We start from the raw sequence: 19,409 nt of genomic DNA, 5'->3' as shown, positions 1-19,409 counted from the left end.
TGGATAAAACCACCGCCTACGGCACCAGCATCCCATATGGGCGCTGGTTCTGGTCCTGGCTGCTCCAATTTTTTTTTTTTTTTTTTTTTTTTGACAGGCAGAGTGGACAGTGAGAGAGAGAGACAGAGAGAAAGGTCTTCCTTCCATTGGGTCACCCCCCAAATGGCTGCTAGGACTGGCGCTGCTCCGATCCAAAGCCAGGAGCCAGGTGCTTCTCCTGGTCTCCCATGGGGTGCAGGGCCCAAGCACCTGGGCCATCCTCCACTGCACTCCCTGGCCACAGCAGAGAGCTGGACTGGAAGAGGAGCAACCGGGACAGAATCCGGCGCCCCACCGGGACTAGAACCCGGGGTGCCAGCGCCGCAGGTGGAGGATTAGCCTAGTGAGCCTTGGCGCTGACCCCGGCTGCTCCTCCTCCGATCCAACTCTCTGCTATGGCCTGGGAAAGCAGTAGAAGATGGCCCAAGTCCTGGGGCCCCTGCACCCATGTGGGAGACCCGGAAGAAACTCCTGGCTTCGGATCCGCGCAGCCCCACCCACTGCAGCCAACTGGGGAGTGAACCAGCAGATGGAAGACCTCTCTCTCTCTTTCTCTCTCTCTCTGCCTTTCCTTCTCTCTCTGTGTAACTCCGACTTCCAAAAAAACAAATAAATAAATCTTTAAAAAAATTGCCTACATGCCAAGCATTATATTTCTACTGGATAGCACTGGTCCTAAGAGTAAAGACCAAACATCCTTCAGCTTCAGCAACATTTGGCAATGAACTCATTACTAGCCACTTAATAAGGTCTTGTTAATTAATCCAATCCTAACTCTAATAATTATATGCAGTAAAATTATACATAATTTTAGAATGTAATTTGTAAATAATTAATTGTATACATTTAATTGGGGAGGAAGAAATTCTTATAAAAGTGATAGTCATGGGACCGGTGCTGTGGGGCAGTAGGTTAACCCTCCACTTGTGGCGCCAGCATCCCATATGGGCACTGGTTCTAGTCCTGGCTGCTCCTCTACTGATCCAGCTCTCTGCTGTAGCCTGGGAAAGCAGTGAAAGATGGCTCAAGGGCTTGGGCCCGTGTACCCACAAGGGAGACCCAGAGGAAGTGCCTGGCTTCAGAGAGGCCCAGCTCTGGCTGCTGCGACCATTTGGGGAATGGTCCAGCGGAAGGAGGACTTTCTCTCTGTCTCTCCCTCTCACTGTCTCTCTCAAATAAATAAATAAAATCTTAATAAAAAAGTGACAGTCATGATTTTGTGGCAATGGGCAATTTGTTCACTCAAGAAATAGGCACGTGTGATGCAGACGCAAAGAGATTACAAAAATGAATAACACCTGGTTCCAGATCTCTAAGTGCTCATACTGAAGTTAGATAAACTTTGATTTGGGTCATCTTCCATTCATAAAACAAATTAAAATCGGGAATTCAGGATTTCAGGAAAAAAAATAATAACACAGTGGGTGACACCCTGATCAATACTAAAAAACTAATATAGTAATTTAATAAGTTACTGTCAGTCTTGTGATCTCTGCTGGGAATGAATGTACTAGGTATCCAATTTTTTTTTTTAAATTTTGATGATGTCTTGTTTATTTTTTCCTTTTTTTTTTTTTTTTTTTTTTACGGGCAGAGTGGACAGTGAGAGAGAGAGACAGAGAGAAAGGTCTTCTGTTGCCGTTGGTTCACCCTTCAATGGCCGCCATGGCCGGCGCGCTGCAGCCGGTGCACCGCGCTGATCTGAAGGCAGGAACCAGATGCTTCTCCTGGTCTCCCATGGGGTGCAGGGCCCAAGCACTTGGGCCATCCTCCACTGCACTCCCTGGCCACAGCAGAGAGCTGGCCTGGAAGAGGGGCAACCGGGACAGAATCCGGTGCCGCGACTGGGACTAGAACCCGGTGTGCCGGCACCGCTAGGTGGAGGATTAGCCTATTGAGCCGCGGCGCCGGCCTAGTATCCAATTTTTTTTTTTTCCTGAAAGCAGATAAGACCAAAAGAAGTGAGATGGTATAATTAATCATTTTAATTACAAGTATAATTAGGTTAATAGATTTCCAAGGTTTTCCCTTTAGATAGGTAATTTTCATCAAGTAAAAACCAGGTAAGATAATCAAATAATCTATACCACAGTAATGAAACCACAAAATTACTAGATAGAAAAATCTTGTCAATTAATTACTCTTCTTCTTACACTTTTTCTCCCCCTTTTTTTTTCTTACCTCAAAGCAGAAGTCTTGTCCGAGGATGCTACTATGGAGAGGTTTCACTGATACAGGCTCCCCTCTACCAAGATCCAGACATTCTACTGCACTGCACGGGCTCAGCAAGGATTCATGGGAACGGGACTCTTTCAGTTTGGGCAGCCCACGAGACCTATAAGTAGAGAAAGACAGTTAAGATGCAGTAGGCTTGGCTAACAAGGAAAAGAAGGTCAGATGCACAAATGTCTAAAGGAGGAAGAAATTAATCATTGATCTATAATAAGAGTAATCACATTCATATGGCACAAATAAATTATACAAGTGTCTGTGTACACAATACATATAAATGTGAGTGCACGCACATACATCTTTTTTCAATCAAGTATAGAAACATACCATAATTTTACCAGTCTCAAGGGAACTGAAGGCTCTACCACAGACATTGTTTTTATTCTCATTCTGATCATTGAAAAGGGAAAAATATGTACTGCTCAAGGTTAGCTTATATACTCTTTTATGCAAACGTATTGTCACACTACAGCTTTATCCTGTTCTATCACTGACAAAATAGTAGTGGCTGAATCCTCATTTTGTTTCTTTCTGTCTTGGCAGAATAAACATACACACATACAGAGTCAAAGGCAAACTTTTTCAAACCAGATCCTGCCTTTCAAAAGGCCTAATTTCCATCTCAATACAGGTTCTCAACAGTTTTACTTTTATCTGTGCTTTACTGTATAAATATGAATAAAGAGTAGAATGCCTCCAGGAACCCTCCCACCAAGAAAAAATAATGCCAAACTCTCAGGGAGAACAACAGGTCTTTGTTAGCACTGTTGGGGCATCCCGGCTGATTTGGTTTCCTAGTTGTTTTAAAAAGAATGCTCAGAATCACGACTCCTGTCACTACAGGAGCCACGAGTTCACCTGCCTTCCTCTTGAAACAATTAATGGACTCAAACATTGTGCAGCACAATATTCTTGACTCTAGAACTGGATGACCATGCAGTTTTAGGCAATAATTACAGTGTTTATTGACTGAAATACGAGAGTTAATTACATATTTCAAGTAGAAGTACTTAGTAATAAGGATAAAGAGAAATGCCCGTGTAAAGACATTTGTTTTTGTAAATCACATTAAATAAGCAGCCTCATTCATTTCCCTGAAATAACCATGTTAACACTAAAAGGAACGGAAATACTTAATGCCAGAGTAGCTTTTAGTTAAATTACAAAGTAATAAGACATAGGAAACTAGCACTCCAGGCTGCCACAGCCCTTCTGTCTCCACTCTAACATTGTTTACTCAAACTCCATCAAATAAAAAACATCTTAAGCAGTAAGGATTTGAGTCCATTCTTTATGCACCCCCCCACAAGACACACACAATCAACTGCCATTTCAAGGTTAGGCTGAAAAGATGTGTGTCGTGATATTCATTTACTTGGAAAGTAAGAAGAGCAATATTTATATTTCCCGCTAATGATATAAAGTATGCACAAAAGGGAAAACGCTACCTAACGTCTTGTCATAAAAATACAACAGCTCCCATTTATTTCCCTTTGTTTTACTGGATCAGACAATGGCACGTTGCATATCACCATTACAGCATATCAAGCACAAATAACTATAACCTACAGCTAAAATACTTTTTTATCTTAACCTTATTATCATAAACCTTTCCCAACACAATGCACAGGAAGCTTAGGTGAGGCGATGGGACACTGGCATTTTCATAAATACAACAAATCTAGTCCCCCCCCTCCCCTCCCCCCACCACACCAAGGAGTTGCTGAGGGGAGAGCGCGCTCACACTCTGGGCTGAGTCCTCAACAGGAAAGATCAAGCTATATTTAAAACAGAAGGAGGGATGACAACAGGCCCACTTTTATTTTTTAAATTCTCTAGGACCATTTTTTAAAACAGAAATTAATTTTATTTCAAGCAAAATAAATGTCTACCTACATGAAGCAACTGTACAGCCACTTGGCAGTGCAACCCCAAATCATGGTGGTGCCCCACGTGCCGGTGCAGCGAGCCCCTTTCTGAGCTACATCTCGGAAAACAACTCTGTTTAGAAGACGGCAACCAATGGAAGGCAGTTTCGCTGTTGCCTGCCGTTAGTGATGACATCTTTGGATGAATGCTTTCCAGGCGTTATCGCAAGTCTTCCACAGAAGCAGAACACAAACACACACAGCACGAGAAGTCATCTTGATCCGCAGGCTGCAGGAGAGGGAACGGTCCTCCTCCCCCTTCAGCCTGCCTTAGCCCTCAGGTGACACAAACAAGGTTCCCGGCTCTAGGCTCTAGGCTCGGCCTGTTGCCATGGTGCTACACCTGTAAGGAGATTAGAGCTGGAAGGCAGCAGGGAGACGCCAGGGCCCAGGGAGCACCCTCTGCCAGGTGGCAAAGGTGACCCCTGCAGGACTGAGCGGGACGAATGGGGAGGACCCCACCGGTTTCCAGTAACAAGTCTGCAGTCAAAGGCTACAGAAAGGAAACGGAGGCAGCTCTGGGTGTGGAGAATCTCCTACGAAAAACCCCGCCAGAGGCCAGCTTCAGCTTGCTTCATACATGATTCCTACTTCCACATCCCCTCTTGTTGTACTAGTTTCTTCTCACATGGGTTCTGTTTCCTTTGCACTGCTCACCCTAGTTTAATGCTTCTGGGTATTATTTTACATGAACTTACTTGGGTTACCGATTTTTTTTTTCTCTTAGAAAAAGTTGGATGAAGTAATTTTTTCACTGCATTTCCAATGCTGAACAAATTTCACTCTGATACTCAGGTCTAACTCCCCCGTGCAGCCATAAATGGAGAGCACAACCAAGCTCTCTGGAATTACAACCTCATACTATTCTAGCTACTGAAAGTCAATTACGAATACGTAATGCAGACCTGCCAGTTGTCCAGCACTTGCATGTATGTTCTACACGAACTGAAGAAGAAAGGCACAGCCCGCTCAACATCACTACTGAGTAAGTAAGCGAGTCCTCCTATACCGGGAAGACAGCGTCTCTGAGAAGGCAGAAGTAATTCCCAGAGAAGCAAGATCACAGTAAACAGGAAGATCAAATGGCTGGGTAATGGGGGAGGCACATCTGTATGAATATTTCGACATACAAGCATTAGTCGCCCCAAGTTCCCTCTAGAGCAGGTTCATCTGCTCTTGTATCTTCATAGGAATTGATTTTTCTGAGATACACTAACTACAGAGTTTTAGCAGCTCTCTGTGGCCATCAGTCTACTCCTCTAATGGAAAGAAGAATGTGGATTTGTTGAGAGGGTAACGATTTTAAAACAACTTTTCCCGGTTCAATCTGAAAATGGCCTTCATCAAGGAACCTAACTCTGCCTCTCAAGTGGACATTGTGAATCACTTGAGACTGGACACATTCCCAATCACTCCCAAGTGACTCAAGGCTCCAATATGACTCTCTCCCTCCCTACCTCCCTCCTTCTTTTTAAAGATTTATTTATTTATTTGAAAGGCAGAATTACAGAGACAGAGAGAGAGGTATCCATCTACTGGTTCACTCCCTAGATGGCTGCAATGGTCAGCGCCGCACCAGACTGAAGCCAGGAGCCAGGAGCTTTTTCCAGGCCTCCCATGTGGGTGCAAGAGCCCAAGCGCCTGGGCCATCTTCCATTGCTTTCCCAGGTGCATTGGCAGGGATCTGGATCAGAAGTGGAGCAGCCCTGGGCCCATATGGATGGCAGCGTTGCAGGCCGGCTTTATCAGCTATGCCACAGTGCCTGCCCTCTGCCACTACCTCTTGATTCCACTGGGAAATTGCTTCCCATTGGCAATTTTACTTCGAATGAAGAACACCATATTCTTTACATTTTTTTGTTTCAAGGTCAGCAGACAATCTGCGTATCTGAGTAAACTTCAAGACCTAGCTAGCTGAGAGGTAAGGGTTAACAATCTAATTGCCTCGTGGTTGAAGAATACCCGCTGCTTCTGACCTATTTAAGAGATAAACTACAAGGCAGGAGAGGCTTTCAGCTACTCAGCACAGCCCAGGAGTATTATCTCCCTTTGACCCTTATCCCTATCTGGAATCAGTCTTGCAAGAGAAACAGGGAGGGCTGGGGGTGGGGAACCAGCAACCACAACAGCAGACACCAAGGAAGGCAGGAAAAAAGAGAAAAGTAAAAGAACTCTGATTAGCGCAATTTCAAGAAAAGCACAGCTGGAATTTCTCAGCTTAACCATCCAATTTTTTTTTTAAAGCCACATTTCCCCATAGCGTCAATGATGCCTAGATGTGCTAGCTCAATCTGCCATATGTTTGCAGATTCAGATCCAAATTTAGGAACTGGGAAACTTTTAATTAAAAATGCTTATTGCCACACAAAATCCCGGACTTTCGTGCAGGTGAGTTTCTGCTTGGCTTGGCAGTTATGCTTCCTAGATGGCCTCACTGAATTCTTAAAGAGACAGCTCAGCCAGTGGCTGTGGTAGGACACCCAGTGTGCATTCCTAGGGTGTTCACTTTGACTGAAAGCTTCCCACGTATTAATGAACAAAATTCAGTATCCCAAGTTTACATAACATCTAATTTGTCTTTTTTTTTTTAAATTGCTTCTGAGATCTCACTTTAGGAAAAATGTAGCTTTACCTGCTCCCAAGATTTTACTGTTTTCCAGTCGAGTACGTTGTGAAAATATCAATCCACATTTTCTGTTTGAAAGCACAGTTCCTTTCCTGCATTCTAACTGTAAAGGTTTCCCTCCCTGGATTACAGAAGAACCAGAGTTCTACTCCTGTGCTAAAAACGCGTCCTCCCCCGAGGATCTGAGGATCCTGCCGGCACTACTGTGCTGGTTTACCCGCCTCAGATAATGTGCCCCCCCCCCCCCCGCTTATATTTACTCACTGGCTTTTACATTAGTTCAAAAATACACAGCACACAACCACTCGCACTGAAAAGCTATTCATGGAAACACACCCTGCAGATCTTCCTTCCCGCCGTCAGCCTCCAGACAGGATGCTCTAATGAGGCCAGCTGCTAAGGATAAAGAAAGCTAATTGTCAACCTGACTTCCATTTTACACCAACAAACTCAGGGTAAGGAATTCTATCATCACAGACAAAAATGATACCCTCATCTACTCTGGTGCAGGTATGAGGTACTCCCAAAAAGTCCATGGGAAATGGAAGTAAGACGTAAGTTTCTTTTGGTTAAAGAAAAGCCCTTCATGTCTATGAAGGGTCTTCAGAGCTTCACAGAAAATTCAGATAATGAAAAAACTACATGTGGATTTCAAAATCTTTTGCAGCCAAACCAACCATCTTTAATTTCATTTGCCATGAACTTTTTGAAGTATCCTGATGCACAGATAGATGCAATGAAGGTAGACACAGAAGGAAGATTAGATTGTAATAATAAAACATGTTTGGGGGGGCAGCAAATTCAACTTTCCTCCAATATGACAGTCACTAGGGAGCGATTTTATTACAGAATCTATACCATATGAAAACATATTTTCTTGTCGTTAAATTGCAAATAGAATAAAATCTGCTAGTGCCTACTGAAAATGTAAGTATGAACAACTAACTGAATTTTAAAAGACAGAATTAGTTTCTCTTTCAGTTGAATAAATGAATATATATATGAATTATGTATGTGAATCCATATATCCATCTTCTAAGTGACTGGGATGTAGCAGGTGTCGGGCATTGTACTGGAGGTACATGCAAGGAATACAAAGGTGAGGAAGAAAGTCTCCCACATGCTCACACACAGTGTTTAGAACAATTCATTCCAACACCATGTGATGAGACTCAGGAAATGCAGTGAGCACTCCTTAGGGGATCTTCAGTTGGGGGCTCAGAGAGGTTCCTTGGAGGACCAAGTCATGTGAAGCTGTGAGCTTAAGGACTGAGGGGTTTTGAAGGAGCTGAGACATCATCTAGAGGGAATGGACAGCCATGACAACACCTGTTGTAAGAACTGCAAGGCTGGGGTGTGGAGACCCTGGAAGGAACTCAGCAGGGGGCTCTGGTATAGCACGGGTGTGTGTGTGTGTGTGTGTGTGTGTGTGTTTGAGGGTGCTGGGAGGACAAGGGAAAGAGAATAATAATGCTTGAGAGAGACCACGATGGCAGGTGCAGTCACATGTGTGTAGTTCAATCTGCTCACAAGCCTCATGGTTCACTCCAATATGACCACTGGATAGTCACAGGTTCTGAGCAGATGGACTGCTACTGCGACTAGGGAATGGACAGAAAGAGAGGAAGGCAGAGAAGGGAGAGGACAAACATGAAGGACGAAGAGAAAGAGAGGAAGACAGAGAAGGGAGAGGACAAACATGCAGGACGAAGAGAAAGAGAGGACGACAGAGAAGGGAGAGGACAAACATGAAAGACGAAGAGGCTACTTCACTGATTATGGGAGACCATGATGTGGACAAGCAGAAACGGGGAAGAAGTGGGTGGAGCTGAGACGCATGTAAGAGGTAAATAGGCCTCAAGGACTGGAATGTTGGCGGCATTGGGAAGAGGGGCTGACTAGTCTGTTCTGGCTTGAAACACTAGGTCGAAAGATGGTGCTGTCCTTCCCAGGGACAAGAAATGAGAGGCAGTGCTGGTGGGGGCGAGAGGGAGTACAAGTGAATTCCAAAGAGAACATGAAGACTGAGAAAACACCTAAGAAAATAACTTGAGGAATGTTAACATTAAATCACAAAGTTGCCAGAAGAGCTGAGGAATCTCAAAGAAAGAAGGAAAACCAGGAGATTCAAGTCGTAAAAGCTCAGGGAAGTGGGGTTTCAAGAAGGCTGGACTGTCGCTTCTAACAAGCATGTTACAAGATTAATAGCAGCCTCTGGATTCGGGAACTGAGAGGTAATAGGATTTTGGCAAGAGCAGTTTCAGTGAAGGGATGACGACAAAATGGAGAAAGTGAATGGGATGTGAGAAGGTGGAGACTAACCCCACAAGTCAGACTGTGAAGGGGTGGCAACAGCGAAGCAGAGGGACACATGGGTTGATAGGTGTTTTTTTTTTTTTTTTAAGATTAATCACCATTCTTTTTCCATAAACAACAAAGCGATAAATGCTCTTTGTAAAAAATGCTAAGAGTTCAGAAGGACAGAAGGCCAAGAATAAAAATAAAGGAACCTCCTACAGAAGATGTCATAAACAACTTTTGTGAGCTTCCAGAAATATTTTGTACAGTTATTAAAACATATTTATTCCAAGTATATTTATATACAAATATATAACACACATATTGCATATATATGCTTATATTTATCACAAATAGATCCAGTATACCTTTTCTTTTTAAAGATTTATTTATTTGAAAGTCACAGTTACAGAGAGAAGAAGAGAGGCAGAGAGAGAGAGAGAGAGAGAGAGAGTCAGTCTTCCATCCACTGGTTCACTCCCCAATTGGCTGCAATGGCTGGAAGTGTGCCGATCCAAAGCCAGGAGACAGGAGCTTCTTCCCAGTCTCCCATGTGGGTGCAGGGGCCAAGGACTTGGGCCATCTTCTACTGCTTTTCCAGGCCACAGCAGAGAGCTGGACTGGAAGAGGAGCAGCCAGGACTCGAACCAGGGCCCATATGGGATGCCAGCGCCGCAGGGAGAGGATTAACCTACTGTGCCACAGCGCCGGCCCCTCTTTAAAAATTTAAAGTTTTTCTTTTAAAAATTCACTTAGAGTTATTTTGGGCATGGGGAACAAGTAGATAAAAGGTGTGGGGTAGGGACTCACCTTTATGTTTCCTCAACTTGTGGAAACACTATGACCATACATCAATTCATTGATTATTACCATAAAGTTTTCTATTTTTATTAAGAGCTATTGTGTATATTTTTACTTTTTTTTCTCCCTTGTTTCTTGATTATTTTGTCAACAAGTTAGGATTCCTCTCAATACACAAGTCAAACAAAATTTGGGAAAAAACATTCAGCTTGAAGCCAACAGTCCTCAATATCTGTATGAGTTCAAACCACTCACTAGTAATGTGTCAGGAAGGAAATAATTTATTCTTTCTCAACCTCAGTTATCTCATTTGTTAAAACATAAATTTCTCTTCCACACCTCACAGTTACTGTGAAACTCAAATGCAGTAATTCATAATTTCACAAACTGCAGTATTATACAAATGTAAGGGACTACGATCATAAACATGGAGCCTTTTCAGTGACATGACATGCATTAATTCATTTAAAATTGTGTTTATTTTCATTTATTCGACAGAGAATGTATGACAGCTCCCAACTGCTGGCTCACTTCCTAATGCCCACATCAGCCCCAGCTAAGCTGGCAGCCAAAGATGGGAGCCAGACCTCCAATCCAGGTCTCCCACATGGGTGGCAGGAACCCACTCACTTGAACCATCACTGGTGCCTCCCAGGATCTGCATGAACAAGAAGCTGGAGTCAGGAGCCAGAGTTGGCCATGCACCCAGGTAATCTTGCTGTGGGGTCTATGGTGTCCTAGCTGGAATCTTAACTGCAGGCTATATGTCTGTACCTAGTACCTCATGTTACGTGACTCAGTCATCTGGCTGAGATCAGGAAATCCATTCTTAATGTATTCTTTTTTTTTTTTTTTTTTTTTGACAGGCAGAGTGGACAGTGAGAGAGAGAGAGAGAGAGAGAGAGAGAGAAAGGTCTTCCTTTGCCGTTGGTTCACCCTCCAATGGCCGCCGCAGCCGGCGTGCTGCAGCCAGCGCACCACGCTGATCCGATGGCAGGAGCCAGGTGCTTCTCCTGGTCTCCCATGGGGTGCAGGGCCCAAGCACCTGGGCCATCCTCCACTGCACTCCCTGGCCACAGCCTTAATGTATTCTTTGCTGGAAGAATACAAATATAGGAAGGACAAATGTGTGAAAAAATGACTTTTTTTTCTATTAGGATGAAGCATTCTAATGGATTTAAAATGCTATCATGATAAAATTGGAAACTTCCATTGGATTTTAGTTCATAAAATAGAAATCCTTAATTGGCTTATGGCAGTAAACCTGGTAAGGGAAACTCTACAATCTATAGCTAGACTATATTGATTAATTAATGGCCTGGAGTTCAATAATTTCTGAGAAGTTGTCATTATATCCAAGTAGACCATTTTGAAAAAGACTTCTTTATTAACTACAGTGTCAGTTTTGACTCTTCCCACCTGTTCTGTGGCAACATTTCATTTATTGTGTTCTTTAACAGGATAGATATTGTCCAAGGAGATGGGGATAAAAGACTGTTGGGGTTGGCACAATGGTGTAATGGGTAAAGCCACTGCCTACAGTGCCAGCATCCCATATGGGTGCTGGTTTGAGTGCTGGCTGCTCCACTTCTGATCCAGCTCTCTGCTATGGCCTGGGAAAGCAGTGGAGGATGGCCCATCTCCTTGGGCCCCTGCAACACTGGTGTGGGAGACCTGGAAGAATCTCCTGGCTCCCGGTTTCGGATCGGCCCAGCTTTGGCTATTGCAGCCATTTGGGGAGTGAACCAGTGGATGGAATACACCTCCCTCCCTCTCTCTCTGCCTCTGCCTCTCTGCCTTTCAAATAAATAAATAAATCTTAAAAAAAAAAACAAAACAGACTGCATGTACCATTAGGCTTGTAGTTGCTACAGTAAGCAGAAATATACAAAAGATAAATTCAATGGAAAACAGCCAGACCCCTAATAAGGTATGCAGTTGGCCATGTGTGGGCAGGTGGGGCAGACACTTAGTCTAGGGTGACATGTGGGAAGAACACAGAAAAGAAGTTAGGGAGAGAACGACTTGTGACATGGGTACTGTTGCATGAGTATATATTAGAAGTGAACCTGAGACCGGCGCCGCGGCTCACTAGGCTAATCCTCCGCCTAGTGGCGCCGGCACACCGGGTTCTAGTCCTGGTCGGGGCGCCGGATTCTGTCCCGGTTGCCCCTCTTCCAGGCCAGCCCTCTGCTGTGGCCAGGGAGTGCAGTGGAGGATGGCCCAGGTGCTTGGGCCCTGCACCCCATGGGAGACCAGGAAAAGCACCTGGCTCCTGGCTCCTGCCATCGGATCAGCGCAGTGCGCCGGCTGCGGCGGCCATTGGAGGGTGAACCAACGGCAAAAGGAAGACCTTTCTCTCTGTCTCTCTCTCTCACTGTCCACTCTGCCTGTCAAAAAAAAAAAAAAAAAAAAAGAAGTGAACCTGAGAAAGGACAGGGTGTAGATGGGAAATGGCCTTGGGTAGAGGGGCGAGCACCACCCAAAGCAGGGAAGTATGAAGCAGCAGGGTACACACTATGAATGAAAGGCTCAGGGTGGGAACGGCAGGAGAACTGCTGAGAGGGACGGGCTGGGGCCTGCTGCGGCCTGTTGTATGTTCTGCTAAAGGATGTACATTTACAAACGCATTACATCCATACGTGATGAGATCTTACAATTGAGGCAGAAATCGAGACACCTCGATGAGACAGACACTGCACACCAAAGCGAAGGATTCAGACAAACTGGAGCACTGACAAAGGAAGGATTCTGGTACCAGTTTCACGACTTTGACTCTCTCAGTTTGATCAAGACTATGAGAAGTGGTCAGAGAATAAGGAAGAGAAAATGCGTTGTGAGACATCAGTTTTGGGGGAAAGCTGTGAAGCTCATCCCCCTGCACCCCACAAAGGATATGAGCAGGGTCTATATAAATGGTGGGGTTTAATCCATTTGGAATTTTAAAGAGAAAATGCCAACTGTTGGTGGCAGGGCACGAGACTGCTGATGCTTCTGGATCAGCCTGCACACGGAGAGCTGCTGAGGGCAGAGGAGTTTTCTTGCACCTGAAGCCTGCAGGAAGAAACTCCTTCCTAGAGAAGGGTTCCAAGTGAGCACCGGAATCAAAATGCCTCAGCCAAGGTCAGTAACGTACAGATGTGAGTTCCTCAGTGAGAACTCTGCAGAATTCCCGTAAGGCGGAAAGTGAGCTCCACCACACCTCAGGCTCACACAGTACCCTGGAAGGGTAAGGCAGTACTCGAACATTCTTCTCTCCTTCCTATCTCCCCTCGCCAAGGACCGGGAGGACACGGAAAACCCTGGTTAAGCTGGCGAGGAAGAGCAGATGAGGCGAGGAGCCATTACTCTCCCTCACTTCCTTCTCCAAAGTGGGCAGCAGGCACACTGCCTGCAATCGGCTTGGCTGAGGCAAGTTTGTAGTTTTGATCAATACATTATACTGAATACCAAAGAAATCTTGATGTGAGACCTCTTATTTAAAGTAACTGTATGAACTCTAAATAGACCACAGATCAAAATTAAAAAAAAAAAAAAAAAACTTCTAGAAGAAAACATGGGTGAAAACCTCTTGGGACACACATACACAAGAAAATCCTATAAACAATGTTTGTAAAAATGTAAAATGAATGAACACAAATCTACATATAAGAGTAGATTCTGTAGAATGCCACATACAGAAACACATATACACACAAAATGAGTGCATGCATTACTGTACCAATGTCAATTACTTGGTTTGATTTTTATTAATTTTTTTTAATCTGAGAGGCATAGACAGAGACCAAGACAGAGAGTCAGAGACAGAGAAACACGGACAGAAATAGCTCCCACTCATTGGTTCCCTCCTCAAATGCCTGCCATGGTCAGGAACTCCACACAGGTCTCCCACATGGCCGGCAGGGACCCAAGCACTTGAGCCATCACCTGCTGCCTCCCAGTGCACATCAGCAGGAAGATGGAATCAGAAGCAGATGAGGACTCCAACCCAGGCACATTGACATGGGAAGAACTGGCATCTTAACAGTTAGGTCGAATGCCTGTCCCAATCACCTAGTTCTAACCTTATGTTAGTTATAAGTTGTCATTATCGGCTGAAAGAAGGGTCTAGAGGACTCAATGTACTATTTTTGTAACTTCTTGTGAATATATAATTTCAAAATAAAAAGTTAAAAAATTAATTCTAATAAGAGAATTAATAAGAGAACCTAAACTCAAGGAAGAAACTCTAATCTCAAGAGATTAGATTGTTCCAGAATTCCTTCTACCAGTGAACATACTTTTAGGTATCTCCTAACACAGAGCAAACAGATGACTTTAAAACCATTCTTGATAGTGAGCCTCAGGCTTGAAGATATAAGTGTCAAGGGACATTTGGAGGGCTTGAGAAAATGCTACTCCCTACGCTTCCCTTTGCTTTAAATCTTTGATACATTTAAGTAGCATCCCCAAAGCAAGGTTAGCAAACTGACAGGCATTTGAAATCTTGGAAGGCCTGACTACTGTTTTCAGGTTTTAAGTCTGTCTGAGTCATAGGCAGAACTGCCACGGCGGCTTCCCATGCCCCACACCCTCCCACATGACTTTAATGTGGAAATACTGCCACTATTGGTTTTAGGCAATCACTTTACTGGCTTTTATCTGATTAGATGACTTTGGAACAATGATGACTTTGTGACTTCTATTGATTTGGCCTCCAAAATGTTCCTCCTTTCTTGTCTCTGTCTCTCCATTCTCACTGGCACTATCCTCCTTAGAAGCTTCATTATGCCTTACAATAGGTTTCTGCTAGCTTCCAAACTTAGTCTCTGTAAATAAAGTCATCTGAAATTCTGTTTCTATTTGATTCAGAATAGGTCATGTTCTTATTCAAAAATGTATAAAGGCATCCCATTGCTTATTAGAGGTTAAAATCCAAACATTTCAGTGTGAAAGTCAAGAACAGCCCTGGGGGCTGGCGCCACGGCTCACTAGGCTAATCCTCCGTCTTGCAGCGCTGGCACACTGGGTTCTAGTCCCGGTCGGGGCGCCAGATTCTGTCCCGGTTGCCCCTCTTCCAGGCCAGCTCTCTGTTGTGGCCAGGGAGTGCAGTGGAGGATGGCCCAAGTGCTTGGGCCCTGCACCCCATGGGAGACCAGGAGAAGCACCTGGCTCCTGCTATCGGATCAGCGCGGTGCGCCGGCCGCAGCGTGCCAGCCGCGGCAGCCATTGGAGGGTGAACCAACGGCAAAAGGAAGACCTTTCTCTCTGTCTCTCTCTCTCATTGTCCACTCTGCCTGTCAAAAAAAAAAAAAAAAAAAAAGTAAAAAACAACAACAACAAAAAAACAGCCCTGGGTATGGAATACTGGGTTGAGACTAGTTTGCACTCAGAGTTTTAAAGGCATTACTCAAGTGACGTCTGGATTTCAATATTTTAATGAGAATTCCAATGCTATTCCTTCCCCCCACACCAACACACACATGCATATACACACACTCCCATGTATGCAACCTAGTTTTTCTTTCTAGAAGCTTTGAAGGGTTTTTGTTTGTTTTGTTTTCTTGAGAGGGAGGGACGTGGAAAGGGAGAGAAGTGGGGACAAAAGGGGAGAGAGGGAGAGAGAGACAGAGAAAGAGAGAGAGAGTGAGATTGGTATCCACTTGTTCACTCCTCAAACGCCCACAATGACCAGAACTGAGCGGGCTGAAACTGAGCTAGGCACTCAATTCAAGTCTTGCACGTGGGATGGCAGGGACCCAACCACCTGAGCCATCACTGCTGACTCCCACGGTCCACACTAGCAGGAAGTTGTAGTTAGAAGCCAGAATTGGGTACTGAACCCAGGTACTCCAGTGTGGGATGTGGGTATTCTAACCAGCAGCTTAACTCCTAGGCTAAATACCCATCTCTACGAGTTGTTGTATTTTTTTAAGCTTTAGTGTTACAAACACTGAAGAGCTAGAGAGAGAGAGACAGACAGACAGACAGACACAAAGAGAAAGGTCTTACATTCACTGGTCCACTCCCTAAATGGTCAAAACGGTCAGAGCTGGGCCTATCTGAAGCCAGGAGCTTCCTCTGGGTCTCCTGCACAGATGCAGGGGTCCAAGTGCTTGGGCCATCCTCCACTGCTTTTCCAGGCCACAGCAGAGAGCTGGATGGGAAGAGGAGCAGCTGGGCTCAATCGGACACCTGTATGGGATGCCAGCACCGCAGGTGGAGTCTTTTTTTTTTTTTTTTGACAGGCAGAGTGGACAGTGAGAGAGAGAGAGAGACAGAGAGAAAGGTCTTCCTTTGCCGTTGGTTCACCCTCCAATGGCCACCGCGGCCGGCGCACTGCGGCCGGCGCACCACACCTATCTGAAGGCAGAAGCCAGGTGCTTCTCCTGGTCTCCCATGGGGTGCAGGGCCCAAGTACTTGGGCCATCCTCCACTGCACTCCCTGGCCACAGCAGAGAGCTGGCCTGGAAGAGGGGCAACGGGGACAGAATCCGGTGCCCCGGCGCCGCAAGGCAGAGGATTAGCCTACTGAGCCGTGGCGCCGGCCCAGGTGGAGTCTTAATCCACTATGCCACACCGTGCCCACTATGGCCCCAGTATATCTTTTTCTAATTCACTGTGTTGGGAATTTGAAGGCCTTTCAATCTGAACATTCTGTTTTAGGAAATTTTCTTCTATTATTTAATAATTTTCTTCTTTTTTATATTTTTCTAGAATTCTCTGGGTTAATTCTCCCATTTTCTGTTCTACTTTCTAGGAAAATGAAATTTGACTTTTATCATTTTAATTTCCAAGATCTCTCTGTTCCACATCGATTTTCCTTTTATAGCATACTGTTATTGTTTCATCAATATCTAACTTTACCTTTTGAAAATATTCACTGTCCTTGTGAAGTTGTTTCTGGCTCCATGTGCTGTCTCTTTTTCCTGGATTCTTCCCTCCCACCTTATATTTGTTTTGGTCTCTGTCAAGTTGGAGGCTTTTTCCAATACCCACAGGTGCTTGGCTATCCGTGTAAGTGAAGCACTGAAAGGCTCAGGGGAAGTTCTGTGTGCTGAAACCGGGCTCATGGGCTAACGAGCTTCTTTGTGGAGCGCTTCCTGGACAACTGTTTGTTCTTTGAACATCTTTATTGAGACAGAATTCACATACCAAAAAGTCAACCCATTTTTTTTTTTATTTGACAGGTAGAGTTATAGACAGTGAGAGAGAGAGAGAGAGAGAAAGAGAGAGAAAAGTCTTCCTTCCGTTGCTTCACTCCCCAAATGGCCGCTATTGCCGGCACTGCGCCAATCTGAAGCCAGGAACCAGATGCTTCTTTCTGGTCTCCCATGCGGGTGCAGGGCCCAAACACTTGGGCCATCCTCCACTGCCTTCCCGGGCCACAGCAGAGAGCTGGACTGGAAGAGCAGCAACCGGGACTACAACGGGCATCCATATGGGATGCCAGTGCCGCAGGCGGAGGATTAACCAAATGAGCCATGGCGCCAGGCCCAAAGTCAACCCATTTAAAGTATACAAATTTCAATATAGTCAGACTTGTGCAATCATTACCATAATCTAAGCTTAAACTATTTTTATAAATTCAAAAGGAAATCTCACACCCATGAGAAGTCATTCTTCATCCATTACTTTCCCCTGCCCCACATTCCCAGCCTCTGGCAATGACCTGTCTATTCTGGACATTTCAGTTTCATATAAAAGGAATCACACATGTATAATATATAGTTATTGGTGACAGGCTTCTTTCATTTAGAATAATGTTTTCAAGGTTGAAAATACTCAAACACATTGTAGCATGTATCTTCCTTTTTGTGATTGGCTAACATTCCATGGAATGAATACATCATATTTGCTTATCCTTTCATCAGCTGATGGACATTTCAATCATTACCACTTTGGGTGTACTGAATAATGTTTCTATGGGGGTTGGAAGTCAGGGCTGTCTTATAGGCCCTTCTTTTCCAGTGTCTGAATCATGGATGTCAAGGTTAGAGTTCTAGTAGTTACCTTCTTAGAGAGATCCATGCAAATCCTAAGAACAGCAGAGCTGGTCTGGACTGTCTACCTTCAGACTTCTTTTATGTGAGGCAAAAGTAATTCTGTTGTGTTTAAAATCATTACTCTCATAGGGGACTTTCCATCTGCTGGTTCACTCCCCAACTGGCCACAATGGCTGAAGCTGCACGGATCCAAAGCCAGGAGCTTCCTCCGGGTCCCCCACACAGGTGCAGGGGTCCAAGGACTTGGGCCAACTTCTACTGATCTTCCAGCCACAGCAGAGAGCTAGATTGGAAGTGGAGCATCCGGGACTTGAACCGGTGCCCATATGGGATGCTGGCACTGCAGGCAGTGGCTTTACCCACTACGCCACAGCGCCAGCCCCATAGGGGACTTCAAAACCCACTTTCAGCAATGGACAGATCAACCGGATAGAAAATCAGCAAGGAAACAGCAGAGTTGATTGACACTACAGACCAAATGAACCTAACAGATATCTACAGAACTTTCCATCCTACAGCTATAGAATACACATTCTTCTCACCAGAACATGGAACTTTCTCTAGGATTGATCACATGCTAGGCCATAACACAAATCTCAGCAAATTCAAAAACCATCTTCTCTGACCACAATGGAATGAAGCTGAAAATCAACTCAGGAATCTCTAGAACACATGCTAACACATGGAACCTGAACAACATGCTTCTGAATGAAAAATGGGTCATTGAAGAAATCAAAAAATTTCGGGGGGCTGGTGCTGTGGTTTAGTGGGTAAAGCTGCTGCCCACAGTGCTGGCATTCCACATGGGTGCCGTTTGAGACCCGGCTGCTTCACTTCCAATTGAGCTCCCTGCTATGGCCTGGGAAAGTAGTGGAAGATGACCCAAGTCCATGGGCCCCTGCACCTGTGTGGGAGACCTGGAAGAAGCTCCTGGCTCCTGGCTTCAGATTGGTGCAGCTCTGGCTGTTGCGGCCATTTGGGGAGTGAACCAGTGGATGGAAGATACCTCTCTCTTTCTCTCTCTCTCCCTCTCCTATCTCTGTGTAACTCAGCCTTTCAAAGAAATAAATAAATCTTTTTAAAAAATTTCTGGAAACAAATGAAGACAACAATACAACATATCAAAACTTACAGGATACAGCAAAAACAGTGTTAAGAGGAAAGTTTATAGCAATTGGTGCCTACATCAAGAAATTGGAAAGGCACAAAATAAATGAGTTATCAATGCATCTCAAGGACCTAGAAAAACAAGATCAAACTAAAGCCAAAACTAGTAGGAGAAAAGAAATAATTAAAATTAGAGAAAAAATAAACAAAATTGAAACAAAAAGTAATACAAAGATGAGCAAAATGAAGAGCTGGTTTTATGAAGAAATAAACAAAACTGACACACCATTAGCCCAAGTAACCAAAAAAGGAAGGAGAAGACACAAATTGATAAAATTAGAGATGAAAATGGAAATGTAACAATAGACAGAAATAAAAAAGAATCATCAGAAA

The 19,409-nt window shown here is 44.5% G+C and overlaps 1 protein-coding gene across 16 annotated transcripts in view; it reads right to left on the bottom strand.

Annotated features, from left to right (window-relative positions):
- RASAL2 (RAS protein activator like 2) overlaps nucleotides 1-19,409 on the bottom strand; it is a 416,913-nt gene that overhangs the window by 42,280 nt on the left and 355,224 nt on the right. For 13 of the 16 annotated variants that reach the window (XM_051856990.3, XM_051856991.3, XM_089336816.1 and 10 more), the window contains one exon: nucleotides 2,221-2,374. In XM_051856990.3, coding sequence (XP_051712950.2) covers nucleotides 2,221-2,374 — 154 coding nt within the window. Of the gene's footprint in view, nucleotides 1-2,220; nucleotides 2,375-6,831; nucleotides 7,048-7,089; nucleotides 7,288-19,409 lie in introns of those variants that run through there. The other 3 variants (XM_089336818.1, XM_089336819.1, XM_089336820.1) reach the window with 3 other exon arrangements.

This window comes from Oryctolagus cuniculus, chromosome 7, assembly GCF_051225735.1.
Source record: "Oryctolagus cuniculus isolate XC-2025 breed Fujian yellow rabbit chromosome 7, ASM5122573v1, whole genome shotgun sequence".
Classification (NCBI taxonomy): domain Eukaryota; kingdom Metazoa; phylum Chordata; class Mammalia; order Lagomorpha; family Leporidae; genus Oryctolagus; species Oryctolagus cuniculus.
This window is presented reverse-complemented; position numbering and strand designations above follow the sequence as displayed.